This window comes from Phalaenopsis equestris, unplaced genomic scaffold (assembly GCF_001263595.1).
Source record: "Phalaenopsis equestris unplaced genomic scaffold, ASM126359v1 Scaffold000840, whole genome shotgun sequence".
Taxonomy (NCBI): Eukaryota; Viridiplantae; Streptophyta; class Magnoliopsida; order Asparagales; family Orchidaceae; genus Phalaenopsis; species Phalaenopsis equestris.
Window position 1 is genome coordinate 4495605 of NW_018165280.1, and position 17143 is coordinate 4512747.

General features: G+C 34.0%; 1 protein-coding gene across 2 annotated transcripts; it reads right to left on the bottom strand.

Annotated features, from left to right (window-relative positions):
• Positions 1–766: 766 nt before the first annotated feature.
• LOC110031696 (tetratricopeptide repeat protein 1) lies at positions 767–12959 on the bottom strand. Of its 2 annotated transcripts, none has more exons than XM_020735037.1 (6): positions 12678–12959; positions 7132–7330; positions 4856–5035; positions 2116–2242; positions 1870–1983; positions 767–1101 (listed from the first exon to the last, which is right to left on the bottom strand). In XM_020735037.1, the coding sequence occupies exons 2-6, from the start codon at positions 7312–7314 to the stop codon at positions 986–988; spliced, it is 720 nt and encodes a 239-aa protein (XP_020590696.1). In that variant the 5' UTR covers positions 7315–7330; positions 12678–12959; the 3' UTR covers positions 767–985. The 2 variants fall into 2 exon arrangements, with proteins under 2 accessions (XP_020590696.1, XP_020590695.1); XM_020735036.1 differs by having other exon boundaries at positions 7132–7318; positions 12678–12958.
• Between the last annotated feature and the right edge of the window lie 4184 nt (positions 12960–17143).

Here is a 17143-nt window from a genome sequence, read left to right on the forward strand (position 1 = left end):
TATTAAAACAATACAATTATCATATAAAAATATTTAAATAGTAAATCAATTTCATATATGTAAATACATATTGGATGATGATTACTAAATTAGTGAACTCCTGTTAAGTTTAATAAATTAGTGAACAATTTTAAGAGGAAAAGCTTTTTAGCATGTGATTACAATTGATTATAGTTTATGTAAATAATAAATAAATAAAATGATAAATACATAAATAAATTCACACTAATTTAGAGACATGATTTAAATCAATTCAAGCTTGAGATTTTTTGTATGATTTACTTGGTCAACTATAGAGAGTACTAAAATAACTCACATTCTAAGCTAGCTAAACATATTCTACTTGCTTGAATCTTCACTTGAGACCATGAATTGCATCATCAAGTTCATCCTCCAAGCGACTAGCCTCTACATTAGGCTAACCATCTTAATCACAATGATTTTCACAAAATAACTAACTTATTAAAAAATTATTTAGCAAATCATTAAATAGCACCCTAGAATACTTTATACTAACAAATCCAGCTCACATGGATTCAAACAATCTAACCATGTTTATTAACCTTAAAAACTTTTCAAGGTCACCTTTACAAATTACATCCAGAAGAAGTCTGACCTATTAATGCCACCTTAATAATCTAATACATCATTAGTAATGATTGTTTTTTTGCTTAACTACTATCATTTGACATGCACAGCTGCATGTGTAGAACATGATTTTGATGATTTCATGAAATTTGCTTAAAAAATATTTCATGAAAATGGCTTTTACTCATAAAGAACCCCAAGCAATGAATTCTATTGAAAATATTATAGTCTTAAGGTCACAAGTTCAAAATAAAAAAAATAGCCTCCCTTCAAATATAAAGGGTGAAAAGTTTGTATGAATCAATACAAATTTTACAGAAAGGTGCCCTTACTTCAGTAATAAATGCATTTTAAGGCTTTTATGTGAATCTGGTTCCGCGAATAGCATACCAAGTAGCTAGCGCTGGAAGGAGATGGAATATGAGCCTGTATTGGGGTCTTTCACTGCTTTGAAGTTGTCGACGCTCATTCCAAATCTCCCCAATATACTGTTTCCCATGTCTTTCAATTTTCCTGCATCAATTAAGAGGATAAAATTTTGTTTATTCTATGTGCTCGATGAATAAAAATGTATATTTATTAAATAGCGGAATGTGACCAGAGATTTCCACCAAGCATAGGTAGAACATGTAGTTATAAAACTGCAGCTACTGATTCTTCCATTGAACTGCTGATGAGGTGAAGTAATGTAGGTATTAAAATATACATTACACTAAAAGGTTTAGAATTTGTATGATAAAGATTACTAAAAGATTAAATGAAATGTTATATGCTCTCTCTCTCTCTCTCTCTCTCTCTCTCTCTCTCTCTCTCTCTCTCTCTAAGAGATAGGAGTGGGGGGGCGGGGAGGAAATTATTCATAAAGTTTAGATTTGGTGATTTAAATAGAGAAGTGCCATACGAATAGTATCCCTTCAGAGAATATCATGGTGAAAGTAAGGTTTCACAAAATGGAGCTAAGGCCAGCTATATGTATGTTGGAACTGCCTTATTGGGCTGGGAATTAAATAATAACTAAAATCATTGTTGGACAAGTAAAACCAACAATAAACAAGGACTTTAAGATGCATACATGGCACACGAATAACAAAAAAATAAAAATTAAAAAAAAAACTGTGAAAATATCATTTAGTGAGGATAAAATAATGAAAAATATGCTTATATGGTTTGGAAATATACAAATAATTGTAACATATACACCAAAAGATTAGTAGAATACATCTAATTGCAGATAAAGAACTATAACTGAGCTCAAGAAATCATTAAATATCCTAATTTTACCAATCATCTCTTCCTTCATTTTCTCTCGCTTCTCTGTTGCCAATGGCTCCAGCCGCCTTATATTCCTTGTTGCTTGCTCATACGAAGGATCCAACTCAATGATCTTCTTCATGTCTGGATACATTTAAAAGTTCAAACCAGAACAAAACAATAAAGGTTGTGAACAAACACATGACTATCCTAAAGGGATCAGAAAATAGCAAATAACAGAAACATGAGAAGCAACACAACTTTATTGAAGCTTACCAGCAATGGCCTCCTCATAGTGCTCAAGCTTTTCATGAGCCTCCCCCCTTCTAAATAGAGCTTTAACATAAGAAGGATTTAACTCCAATGCTTTGTTAGATTCTTTAATGGCATCATCATATTTTCCCTATATAGTTTCAGAATATAATTAGATTAGAGAAAAAGCATCCTTTTAGAGCAACAGAAAGCCAATTTAAAAAAATGCTTAATTAACTTGAAGTTAAAAAGAAGTATTTCAAATATAAATGGCAACCTATAAGACAAAACAGGTAACTACGAGAATCTTTTGTTTGAATCACATTGGGAAAGCCTTGGAAACCCCTAAAAAAGTAGGATCAGTGTTCTAATCTGTAAGAGGAGCAAAGAAGTGCAAAATAAATAAATAAATGTATACTACAAATGCAGACTCCAAGATTCAAGAACCAGGAGCTTGGTACTATTGTATGGAACAATAAATATCAAAAGAATAAAAATTAAGCAATCAAATAATAATAACCCAAATTTATCTCAAGTTTCGGCTTATTCTCGGCCAATGAAAAACAGATGCAGCATAGATCAAGCAGATAAACACATATTTCATGCGCCTGCAACATTTGGCAATCTTTCACTAAGTTAACGGTTTTCAACCATATAGAACATATCCAATCTACATCAAACTTTCACCTCATGTGTAGTTTTAAACCAGATCTAGTTGAATGCACAAACAAGTTTCAGGAAGCAAACAGAACCTGCAGTTTACCTAACAAATTTTCCAAATCTTCTAAAAATAACTAAAGTTTTGGGCACACTACATATTTAAATTTTTGCTAGAACCTTCACATGCTAACAAAGACTCAAATAATCGATGGTGACGTTACAAAATTTAAATTTTTGCTACAACCTTCTCATGTTTGATATCACCATTAAAATTGCAAAAGGCGCTTCACAGAAAAGCCAAACCCCACATACCTTTACCTCTTTAAAGAGGTGAAGACAACTCTAACGGAGCATATCTGTGACTCTAAAGAATGAAGATAGTCCAGATACTGTATTAATGAATACCAACTCAAAAAATCTCAAAAGATTTAGCCAAACACCATAAGTCTGCCAAATAACATCTCCTATTTAAAAACTTCAATAGTAACAGTGTTGATTCTTGCTAAAACGATTGACAAAGACAGATGGTTAAGGGATCAAATCTGACACACACACACACACAACCACAAGGAGAGCTAGACAAAGAAGTTGAGAAAAAGAGCGAGCGAGCAATGGTGAGAGGAAGACCAAGAGCAAGCGATAAAAAGTAAGAGAGACCAAAAGCAGGTGAGAAAGAAAGGAAGAGTGAAAGAGAATTAACAAGCAACGGCAAAACAGAGAGTGAGTTGACGGTCAAGTACGAACATGGTGATGGGAATCCAGATTAGAGTTGTTCCCATTAATTTTATTCCAAATCTGAGGTAAGGATTGACCTAAACTTTCAACTGCAATTTGGTAAACCTTTGGTTTGGTCTTTAATTTGCAAATTAATTTTGCTAGGACGTTTTGAATGTAAAGAGGGATAAATCAAGAAGAAAATAAGAAGATTGGAAAGAGGTATATAGGAATTTAAGGTATGCAGATTAGCTAGAAAGTATCATTGACGTGGGACGGGGAGAGGACCCTAGACCAGTTCGCTCCAAGTGGGAGAGGGCCGGTCGGCCTTCTCTTAGGGCTAGGGTTGCCACCCACTTCTTATGGCAGAAAGGGCATTTTTATTTGTTTGCTTTTATTAGGTTTAAGTTGTTTGTTGATTATAAATATGTGGTAGTTTATTGTATTAAGAGTTTTTTGTTCATTTGAATTTCGTGAGGGCTAGTCCTCCCTTTGAGGTTCCCGGATGGGGACGAGTCACCATCCACGACGTTTGGTGGTGGCAACCAATGTTGTGAAAACCGTACTGGACCGGCCGGTTCAACAGGTTAGACCGCGAACCTGCTCCTCTACCGGTCCAGTTGGCTAATTGAATCTGCCAAAGCAAAAACCGGGATCGAACCGGCTTGGATTGTCGTTCAATGGGATAACAAGTTGCTTTGATCCTTCAAGCGAAACAAAGAGGTCTCAGCATCTTGCGTCACCCTCCCGTCTCCATCTCTCAAATGATAGAAGCAGAGCGAAGGGGGAACAAAGGGGTCCCAAAACTCTCCCATTCGGTAATTATATTCCTTCCATTCTCCTCCTACCAGAAACCATTGACGAAGGCAATTGGTAACCCTTCTTCTTTCCCCCTTCTTCCTCCTGCATTCTTGCTATTTAGCTTCCCTAAATTTCCACACAGTATTGATAATTTTTCTTTTTTAAATCGCACTGTATAATTAATATTTAGAAACTCATGAATAACAAATCTAGAAGGACGGCAACTAGCATGTTGTCATTTTAGACATGCAAAATAGCAAGTGATAAATGCCTGCAAATTGAAAAAAAAAAACCCATGGTGATTGGATGTAATGTACACAACAAAGATCCTTAGAATACCTAAAGAGCTTCTGCTATTGAGAAAAACCTTCAAATTTAAGCACTCACAGCAAAAGAACACGAGATAGTCAGCAAGATTTCCTCACAAATGTAAAGAGCTTATATGCTTCTGCTAATTTTGGCCTTTTCCGATTAAAATTATATTGATTAAATATGCAATTATGGTAATTAAACCAGTTAATATACAGTTGAAGGAAAAACACACTATTACTGGAACAGATTTTTCCAATAAAATTAAATGGAATAATACCAATTTTGAGAAGCAAACAGCCCGATTTGCATGGCACATTGATCGAACTTCTTCAGAAGAAGGAACTTCAGAAGCAATTTGCAAAGCAGATTCATATTGTGATAATGCCTCGTCATATAGTCCAGACCCGAATAGCTTATTTCCTTCTGCTTTAGCATTATTTGCTTGGTTCAATGCTTTCTGAAAAATATTCATAACTTGCATATAGAGTTCCACGTTAAAAAAACAAGACATGTAAGGCCATATAATTTAATTTTGTACATATTAAACTTTGCCAACTTACAGCTATTAAGCTATCATATCATATACGCCACAGTTAACTTTCCTAATTTCCAAATGAGGACTATTCCACATTGAAATTAGGGCTGTCAAAACGGCTCGTTGATCGCAAACAGCTCATGTTCGGCTCATTTTGGCACGAAATACGTGTGTGTGTGTGTGTGTGTGTGTGACTACAAGGCTATAAATATCTTTGATGAGTAGTATTTTTAAAAAACTTAGTTGACTACAAGGCTATAAAGATTTATAATCAATTATAAGTATTAATTAAGAAAATAGAATAAAATTTATTAGATAAGATTCAAATGATGTTTTAATATAAACAATAATTGTTAAATATTGTCCCAATCCTTAACATCTTATGGCTATCTGATTAGGGTTGTCAAAACGAGTTTGTTCGTGAACGGCTCGTGTTCGGCTCGCTAAGCAAACGACCCCGGGTTGAGCCTGGGCTCGCCCGTGTTCGGCTCATTTACACCCCTAATTGAAATTAGAAAACAGCGAGACACAAAAAAAGTTTGGTGGAGACTGTAACTCTTGATTTCCAAATGAGGACTCATCCATATTGAAACTTAGAAAAAGCGGGACACAAAAAAAGTTTGCTGAAGACCGTAACTCTTGATTAATCTGATTAGATGTTTGATTTTTTGTTAGTGCTTATTCTACTTAAATTTTCTGCAGCAACAAATTTTAAGCCAGCCATGTAATAGTATCGATCTATGCCAAATAAAAAAAAAAAAAAAACCATTCCGTTTCCTATTTTGATTGTTCGTGTAATGGCCAAATGCTGCCATCCATTGAATACTTGTCACTGTTTACAATTATTGTTGTACTTCTGATCCATTTTTTACCATGCTAAATGATTTCTGGTTTCAATTCATGCTCAAAATACTAATAGAAGAAGAAAGCTAGAGATAAGGGCAGGTTGACAAAATACTAGTTACTTAACAGCATCAAGAGCAAACCTAGAGGCGACCCCAAAGTTTACTTCTTTGGTTATGAAAACCAAAGATACCATGCCAATTCTTAGCATAAAAAATGCTCCAGCAAGTGCTCATAATCCATAAAGTGATGTTAATGAAAAATCACTTTATCTTCGTCCCTTGGTCTTTAATACATGAGCAGAACTAATGCAGTTGATTTTATGCGATAAGATTGATGCAGCACAACCTTGATTTAAAATCATATATAGCTGTCCAATATCCATACGAAGAGACGTGTTGGGCATGTGGAACTCTCCAGAGATTGTCTTCACAGTGTTCCCAATTAAATTCAAATTAAGTATGAGTGGAAAAAAGTCATCATACCAAAGGATAAACTCAATTAGTGGAATGGTGCCTTTAAGGTTAACAAATAAGCCAAGCACTTCAAGGATAGTTTTGATTTGTTCCATACTTTCAAAAGCATATACCTCGTCTACTTTGATGGCAGTTAAATCTACATAAAAACCATGGAAGATCATCCCATTCAGTTGTGAAAAGATCCTAAGACCATGTAAAGCGACAACGTCATTTGAAGAAGAGCATATTAATAAAACTACTTAATGATCTAATCAGGTCTTCTTATGTCAAAATAGGTGTTGAATCTAACAGTAATATGGTTAAAATCATTAGAAAAACTCTCGTTATAGAAAGTTCAAATGAGTTTCAAAACTACAACAAATGCATCCAAATTTTAAAAATGCAACCTGAATCAGAAATAATTGATCAAGACCGAGCATCAAGAAATTGGACAGGCAACCATGATAAAAATTAGGAAGATTTACATAAATACCACTTAATTCCTAAGTATTTACATATCCAACACAAACTTCAATTTTTACACAAATATTAGGTTACCTGTGCATGAAAAGGTGTATTTCATTTTTTTTAAAAATAAAATAGTGGTATTTTTATGTGATATTAAAGATTTAAGTAGTATAAGTGTATAAAATAAAATATAGGTATTAGATATGTAAAACAGAAGAGGTGGGTGGTATGTCATATTCAATATTTTACCTCGTTTAGCTGCTCTTCCGTTAAAGCGTCCTCAAACCGTTCATCTTCGCTTGCTGATCCCTCTTCCGGAGTTAGGGGCTCTGCTGACTCCACCGTATCTGTCGATGCCGACCTTGGTTTATGGCGGCTTGTAGATGCCTCCTCCTCCACTTCAGGTTCGATTGCTGGTTCTATGACCACCATCGTTCTAAAATTGACGTTGTAAGAATAAAACTAACAGAACTAGTGATATAAAAATGGAAGAGCAACCAAAGCTTTGAACAACAATCCTCATGGTGCTTAAGGGTGTGTTTGTTTCGGCTATAGCTACATAAAATTTCAGTTCAAAAGCTGCTGTGAAAAATCTGTTGCTCAAAATCTAGTGTTTCAGAAGCAATTGGTCTATTTGAAAAATACAGTTTTAAAAGTGCTTTTTGTGGACAGCCGTCTGAAATACCAATTTGCTGACATTATATAGAATTCATAGGTATTTTTAATGTATGTAATTCTTGAACTTTACTTCATTTTCTAAATAAGTAGAAATATAAAAGTAAAGTCAAAATTAAAATATATGAAACTATAATTGAATTACAAGTGGATTACCTAAAAGAACATTCAGAAAAAACAAGTGGATTACCCAATAATAGGAAAAAAAATACAATCATGAAAGTATAAGGGCTCTACTCCAAGCTCAGATCGACCTTCATCAGCTCTTTTTACATAATTACCAAAATGGTCATTGATGACATTAGAAATGTTGATAAAGCTCAGCATTGATCATATCTTACAACTAAGACAAAAGTAAGATAGATTGCAATCATACGTTTATTTTTAACATTACAATCATGCCTAAGTTGAAAATTCTCATAAAGATGCAAATATTTTAATGTTTTCATCATATTGTCTTATTGAATTATCCATTTGTATAATGCATGATCTACAAAGAAATATTCACAAAAATGTTGAATTATGTGAAATATAAGTCTACTAAAAATGTGAATTGAAGAAATAAAGAATTCAAACCATATGATAAAGTAATAATGTGTCACAGCCTGGAAAGATTTCCTACAAAATCCATATAAATTAACAACGAGAAAAAAAAAGACCATATAAAGACATGCAAGAATTTAGAACAAATGCTTAACAACTTCAAATCCCCAAAATCATGGTATTATTCCAATTTTTCATGTATCCATCTTAACTTTATATCATGAAGTAGCAACCAATGCCTTGAATTCTTCTCTTATTTGTTCTTCTTTTTAGAAACTCACATTCAAGACATCGCCAACACACATTTCAAATAATCATGCTAATCTTGTGAGGATTATTGAAAATAAAATCATATCCACTAACTGACATCACAGATACATACTTTATTTAATCATTTATGGATATTTATGTATAAAATCCAAGGTCTATGCTTAGATATATGTGCAAAACGTCAACTAAATAATTCATTGCAGATAATATTGTTAATCAAAGCAAATTGATGCAACGCCTTTCTCCTGGTTCTCCATTTAAAATAGTAATAGAGTGGTTCATTTCTTGGTTCCTTTCTATTGTTTGATTCTTTCTTATTCTATTTAGCCTATGATTTTCTATCTAATAGGAACGAGTCCTTTTAATGAGAAACCTTACTAAATCTATAACAAATTTTCAACGATAAAAATGGGACCGTCAATGTTGTTTAGCGCTTAGGATAGAAAAATCTATAATATCTCATCCACCGCCTAATGCGCCCAAGCGAGCGCTTTGTTAAAAGATGTCAAATATAAAGGCGAGTTATATAAAAACAAATTAATATGGTATACGAAAAGAATATCAACATCACAATAAACAAGTATATACCCTTGAAAATAAGATGATAAAAAATATGCCCAAGAATGGTAAGTCTAGAAGCAATAGAACTTGACAATAAAGAGTGCAACTCCAAAAAATTAAAAAGAAAACAGAGAATTGATTGAGATTTATATATCAAAAGATAAAAAAGGATGTTATTGATAATAAACATATAAAAATAGCAAAGAAGATTAGATTAAAGCTAATATAAACAAGCTACTAAAATTAAGAATTTTAATTGCACTCATTCAAATAACATACTTAGTAAAATTTCAAAGTTTAAATGCAATGAGCATAAAATTTATGATTTTGCCCAACATAATATAATATGACGACAATAATTTCAAAGTCTTTACTCGAATAACTCATGATTAAATAAATTAATAAGCAAAAACTACTTTCCAGACCCCTCGCCACTCTCTTCCACTTCCTTAAGCAAGCGCTTATAATATAATGTGATGAGTATCACTTGCTAATCTTTAAGGGTATGTCTCATAATTAGATAATTTAAAAAATGACAGCTATTTTTTCAATCCTACACGTCGCTCGAGTGAACGCTTATACTATAAAGGCAATCATATCACTTTTATGGTATGCCTTGCGTTTTTCATATCATTGGGGTCTTCAATTGCAGATTTCGGAGATTTTTGTTGTTTAGTATCAGGAGTCAAGAATTTTTTAGGTTGCATCCTCAACATAAGTGAAAATCCAATTGATTTGTTTATAGAAATGAGCATTTGGCTTTTAGCAAAGACATTCTATTTTGATTACAATAAAAACTCTGTGTTAATGTGTTATCCCCTCAATGCTTAAAGATCTTTTAGAGAGATTATTTCCTTCTAAAAGCAAAAAGGCTTGACTAGGTATTTTTTCCTTAATTTATTTGATTTCTCTAAAACTTGTTATTGATTTGAATAAATGAATGGTTTTATTTAATTTCGATACAACTCAGATTTTTCATGCATGATTTTAATTTATTTACAATGCCTTTATTATGGTTCTTAAACTCTATGCATTGTTTATAGTAGAAAAATGTTAAATTGTCATCTAAATTTTTTTTTTCATTTTTCTTTTCATAATATTAATGAATACTTGCTAAAATTAAGAGTAAGAACTTTAAATTTTTACATGCTATATGATTTTGTACATCTCATAATAAATAGCACCAGAAACACTGTATCCTAAAACTAGCTTCCTAAAATAATTGAAATGTGGAAACGATTGCTAAAATAGCTAATAAAACTAGCTCATTTAGTGAGTGCTAAAATAAGTGAATCAAGTAACTAGGAAGAATTGTAGGTCTCATCAAACAGATGTTGTTGACCTCCAACAGGTGCACCAATAGGCTGGCCAAGAGGTGAGCATTGTGGTAATAGACAAATATGCCCAGACTTTTTTACTATCATTGAACTTAATATTACATTATATAAAGACTTGTTTGTTCCCTATAGTACAATAATGTGATTTGCTTGCAATATAGATGCAATGTTGGGTTGGTTCCAAAAAGTATAAAGAATGTTACATCTCATTTAAAATGAGCAATAATTTTTACTCTTTCTAGCCATGACATGCATCATATGGTCATAATTCACGGTTGTTGACCAGCCTATCGCTTAGCCTATTTATGCAGCCTGATCCCATAACTTTTCTCTCAACACTTTCCAAATTTCCTACATAGCATAGTTTGTGATTTGAGGTACACGTAGTTAGTCAAAAGCAAAAAAGGCAGCTATTTTCCCTCTAATGTCATTGAATTTGTTATTTATATTTCTCTAGGTATTTATATTTTGTATTTATATTTCTCTAGCATGTCGTGCTTCAATTTTTCCTTGAATAAGTTACAAACATGCCTCTATTTTACATGTAATGGTGGTTATTTATCTTTTCTAATTAGGTTCCAAAAAGGTAATTTATATAAGGTGACTAATTAAATAGCAAAGCTCATTGCTTATTGCATCCTTATTATCAAAAGATTTCTTCATATGGTTGGTCAATGATGTCTAGCTTTGATAAGCAAAAAATTCATACTAGTTTACAATAACTCATCTAATTTGTTTTTGCATCATAACATCACATATTTTTCTTTCAATGCCAGTGAGCAAGGAAAGCATTCATATTGATGGCGTCACAAAATTGTGCTCAAAGTTATTATTTTAACCAAGTTAACCTGGTATAGGATAGTAATGTCAACGCAATCACTTTTTGAAACATGGGAAAGAACCTTCACTTATAATAAGAACAAGGTGAGAATGATTTGAGGAAAGGTGAATAATTTGGGTTGTAGGCGAATAGTACCGCAAAAAATATTGTCCTACCTACCCTTGAACAACAATGGAAAGGAAAAGGTAAAACTCTAATAAATAAGGGGTTGCAATTGAGATGATGGGAATGATAAGGTTCTTGTTAAACTATTATAGAGCAACATAGGGTATAAAGTGTTTGATAAACTTCCCATACAATATACTTATGACAAAATAATCAAGCATTTAAATAAGCAAATAAATCTTGAGTACAAGATCAAAGAATTGAAGACGTGGTTTTAAATTATAAGCAACTCTTCAAAAATATTTATAGGCTATCAAGCAGTGGTTGGGACACCAAATAGCATATGTCATCTTGTTTTCATGACCATATTTGTCTAACATACATCTTGTTTATTTGACAATTCACTCCAAAGCTTGTATTTAGTTCATTAATCAAAAAGTATATTTTTGTATTTCATGATAATAATTTGGGTTATATATCATAGTTGTTTCCAAATATTCTTGCATAACAAATGTTTATAAGACTGTCACTTACATTGATTTCTTTGCTCAGAATTTGCTATGCCGTGAGGTATTAGCATTCAGTTGCATGTGGACTACAAAGTACAACCCAAAAGCTACCAAAATTAGGCTGGTTTGGGAAGACAAGAGGAAACTTTTACCAGGAAATATAATAATAGGTCAGAGTTGAATTTCCATTTTAGCCAAAATTTAATGAATGGTAAAATATTCAACTACTCTTCCTAAAGTTGACTAGTCCTTGTCGTAAACTTCACTAGCCGTTATCACAATTATTTTGGTCAGCTATATGAATCCTCATTCTTCATCTATTCATGCTGATTTCTGATAGGATGTTGACCTAAGAAAGTAGTTCAAAACCAGAGCTCATTAATGGCTCTAAGTTTCTATAGTAAAACTAAGCTCATTAGCCTTTCCATATCTCGCAAAAGTAGTTCAAAACTGGACTTAATTAATGACAATAAGTTCCATATCCTCCCTAAACAATTTATACAGAAAAAAAGACAAATTTTGACCAAAGAAACAGAAATAACAAACAATTCATAACCATAAAAAACTACAATTCAGTTTCCTGAGTTCAGATTGAACAATACAGCTGGATTAAATATAATTAGCGAAGAAAGAATAAGCATCTTCAATGCTTCACCAAATACAAAACACCGCAATGAAACCACTCGACGCTTTAAGTTCGACTACAAGTTGGCTTAAAGAATTAATAAACTGGAATTACGGAAGCAGCACAAAGTCGGGCAAAAAACACAAACAGCTCCGCTTCTGAATTCCCAACTTCCAAACCAAACAAAGAAACTTCACATAAAAGACAGATTAAACCCTAAAGATGTAACACGAGAACAAACTACCACCATTTTAAACCCTAGAGGCCGGAATGGAACTAATACGTAACACTACCAAAGGATCCAAGAAGCGGAAAGAAGCAGCACTCACCTATTCCAAAAGAACTGGAGAGTATAAGAATTAGGGCGAGATGGGAAGCAAAATTGAAACAAAACCCTTCTTCCCTATCTTCCTTGTTCACGCGGAATGATTCATTGGAGAAACCCTAGGCTCAGCTCTTCCCACCGTGGCTGGAGAGAGCAACAGGAGAACGCTGGCACGTGCGGCGCGTGTTACGGGGAGTCTTTACTCCGCCTCCTACGAGCCAGAGAGCAACCGTCGACTGCCCGGCATGAAGGAAGCAATTTATATACACAAATTAAAGTCGCCCGGCCTCCTTGACCATCGAAAATATGGGAAATTTTCACTTAGCATGATTATTTATTCCTAAAAACAATTTGAGGGATTGATATAACATTTTATAGTAATAATGTAAAAATAAAAACATGTATTTCACATAAGAAATTAATATTAGTGCTAGATTTGATGTGATTGTAAAAATTTTGATGAAATAAAATAATATTTGGCACTCGATGTCAAGCCTATGAAACAAAAATTGAAAGTTGTAGTGACCACCTTGGTTGAACCTATTCGAGGCTAGTGAAGCCCAGCTCAGCAAATAGATTCTTTGGCACTAAGTGTTCATTATACCTCTCCTGAGCTTTAGAGTTAATGAACTTCTTGTTGCCAAATGAAGCTTTACCTTTGCTGGCATATGTTTTGAGGGCCATGAAAAATAAGAACAATGATAGCTAAGGCAAAAAATGAGCTTACAAATGATAGGAATGCAATCAATATGCTAGTTAAGAGGTGAATCAGCTCTCCCCTCTCTCTCTTCCTCTTCTTCGCAGTTTCCCCAAAATCTTATCAAATTCCCGGATGAAAAGGAAAATGCAAGCTTAAAGTGATGAAATTTATCTCATGAAGATTATTTTCACCCTTCAAACCCTCGAGATCGAGCTCAAAACAAGGAGAAAGGAATTCCTAAGGATCGCCCCTACATCGCCAGTGAGGAGTTGGGGAAGAAAGTCACGTGAAAAAGACCTAACCTAGGCGGTTTAAGTTGCTTAAATCGAATCGAGAACCTGGTGCCTAGGTGCCGCAAACTGGGTGCCAAGGTTCAAACATCCTCTGATCAACAATATCAACGATTTAGCTTACTAGTTGCATCTACTGGACATTTCCTATGTCAATTCTACTACAAAATCAAGATGATGTTGGTATCAAGATTATCAACCTTACGTTTTGGCTGGCTTCTTACATGTTGAATCAACATTTCTTCCAACCAAATTAAGAATAAGCAAATATTCAAATGCCAAACTTCTTCCTCTTTTTTATTTTGCTTAAATAAACACTTCAGGACTCTGTGAGTACTTGACATTAGTAATTTAAACATAAATCTTTGCTACCTTGCTCTATCGTTCCATAACTGAACTCCACCTATTTCAAGGAATTTGGCGCATTGCCACTATTCAAATTACTATTAATTGTATGCAAGCCTAAAAAAACAAGCAAGCATCAAAAAACAAAAGTTGAGGAATTTGGGAAGGCTGGATGCGGGAGGAGTTGAAATCGGGATGCGGGAAGAGGTAAGATCGGAACTCAGAGTTGGGGAGATCGGTGCACACACGTGAATCAAAAAATATTACCTTGAGAGGAACGCCTGATGCGGGCTTTCTAGCAGAGAGGGCGACGCGAATGAGAGTGTGCCACTGCGATCTTTCTCGTGGAGGGGAGGGAAGAAGCAGCTCGTTGTGGTCTCGTGGAAAGGGCGACGAGAAGGAGCAGTAGGCAGCGTGGTCCTGCAAATTCTAAGACATGAACGCGGGAGGCCCCCTACCCGCGGTCACGATCCGACATGCGTGGAGTTTTATTTGGGGGTTGTCTGATGAGGACTTATGCAGGACTTGCAAATTTCCCGTCCTACCATCTTTTTGGTCTAAATTAAGAAATTTCGCGGATTTTAGTGATGTAAATGAATAGAAAGAAAACCAGTTGATGCCTTTACCAGCAAACTCCGGTGGCTACTCTTCGCCTTCTTTTTCTGTGTTGTTTTGACTACGAGTGGAAGAGGGAGGAAGACCAGGGGTTCGGACGCCGGAATTCCGTTGATGCCTTCGCCAGCAAGCTCCCGTCGTTGATGTCTTTGTCAAATGGTTGGGTAGAATGTGAGGGAAGGAGTAGAAGAATGGAGAGCACTAAAATAATTTCTACCCCACAAACACCGTCGAGGCTTTTGCAGGCCCTTCCAGAGGCCGAATTTTTCCCTCAGGTCCCCGTAGGGTGTGCTACGTCCGCTATCCAAGCAAAACACGCCATCTGGTTTTGTGGGACCAATATTTACACGTCATGATAAAGGAAAAATTTCGTGTTAAGCCCAGCCCAACCCGACGTGCTAAATGTTACGTATAATCCCGCCTTTTTGGCGTATTTCCGCCTATTTTTGGCATATTATTCCCTCAGAAACTTTTATTTTGCATTATTCAGTAGAAAAGAAGTTTTAAGAAGTGTGAATGGGATTGGTTCAAATTTGGAACATTTTTGTTTTGGAGTCCAAAGGAAGAAACACTAGAGGATATCACTGATCCGAAGGAGAACTTCGGTGATTTCCCAAGCTATCCTATTATTTGGCTTCAATTTAGGAGAAATCATTTAGATGTTTTATCCTGCAATTTTTTATTATTTATTAGGATTTACATTTGTGTGAAGCAATCAGCACAAATAACCTTGAAGATGTGAGTATTTAGGTCGTGACAAACGACTACCTTGGAATCCTAAGACGAGTTTAGGGCTTATATTGTACAATATGGTTGTACAAAGGCCTAAAAGATATGTTTGATGATTTATGTTGCATTTAGCAAACAACCTCGAATTCCTATGGCTTTGTTGTTTAAAGCTAAGGAATGGATGTATTAGTGTAGATCCTCTTGCTGTTGAAGATGGTCAGGCTGCCCACTATGTAAGCTCCAAGCTCCTCATTGTAGCAGAGTTCAAGTTTTCTAGGTCATTTGGTTATAATGTCAAATAAGATGACCCTATAGTTAAGGTTCTTTAAATTTTATTATGGGCAGATTAAAGTTGAATAAAGCGACACCGATCAAGATCTCACGGTTCCATCGTCCCGGTACCACTATTTTCTATTGGAATCACTTAGTCCAAATGAATTTACTAAACTCAACTTAATGAGTTCCATAATTTCATTTAGACCGTGGGAAGCCTCGTTAGCAACCGTAGGTTACCTCCTCCGAGGGGTTTCCGATCTTCCAATAGAGACGTATTAATTTAGTTAAAGTTGTATTTTTTTGTGATGAGTTGTCTTATATTTTGAAATGTTGTGAAGTATTTTTTGATTTTTGTTTGAAATTTTGTTTTTGGTTTTGTTTTGTTTTCAACATGCAAGCATAAAAGAAAAGCAGTAGAAAAGTACAAGAAAGACCGTGAAATGCTCTAAACTGTAAAAGTGTACCTGACGAGTCTTCTCGTTCCACCACCTGAAACTCAAAATGCATGTCAGAGCATTTATGTATATAGAGCTGGAAAAGTAAAATTTTGGAAACCTTCCTAGCTCTATGTTGTGTATTAGAAATCTTTAAGTTTTAAGGATAATATTATTAAGTAAAACATATTTAGTTTAATAGATCCTTAAGGTATTTACCAGGTTAAGAGTAGGGAGCAGGTCCATGCAACCTTCTTAATGTCTGGTAAAAGGCCTTGGGTTCATTTAAACTTTATTACGTTACTTAATAATTCATCCTGAATATCCTGATGCTCAGTGAATATTGATGTCTTGATTATCCCTAAGAATAGGGTAAATGTCATTTGTCTTTTTAATTTAAAAATTATGTGGGTGAAGATCTTCTAGAGGGCAAATTAGTGTTATTGAGAACACTTAGCCAAATTTTTAGTCCTAATTGGACTTGTGGTGTTTTAAAAGAGTTTGATTATATTGATTTTTCTAATCCTCTTTTAACAAGTGGATTTCAACTTAAGTTCACCACTAAGTCTTTAAGACCTAAATGAATGTTTTAAGTGTGATTTTTAAAAGATTTAAAACTTTAAGTGATCATTATCAAGATCATTTAAACATCATTTTGATTATCAAATAAGGGTGTGAAATCATTGATTTCCAAAATTATACCCCTAAATTCAAAAGTCATTTTATATTAATGAAGTTTCCAAAATTTTGATAATTATGAGAATTATTCTTTTATCTTGTAATTTGATAAAATGAATTGAGTTTCTACCAATTAAGCCCATTTTTTATTGCAAATCATCAAATTAGTTAATTAATATCAGTAATTACCCATTTTCCATTTCGATTGAGCCTAAATATTTATTAAGACTAAAATATCCAAAATTACAATTTTGCCCCCAAGGGTCCAAACTTTCATAATTTGTCAAATTTAAGTCAAATGACTTTGAAATTTTTATGTAACCTTACTGATAGGTCAATTAACACATCAGAGGAGAAAATGTGAATTTTCACAATTTAATTTAATTCATATAATTATTTTTAT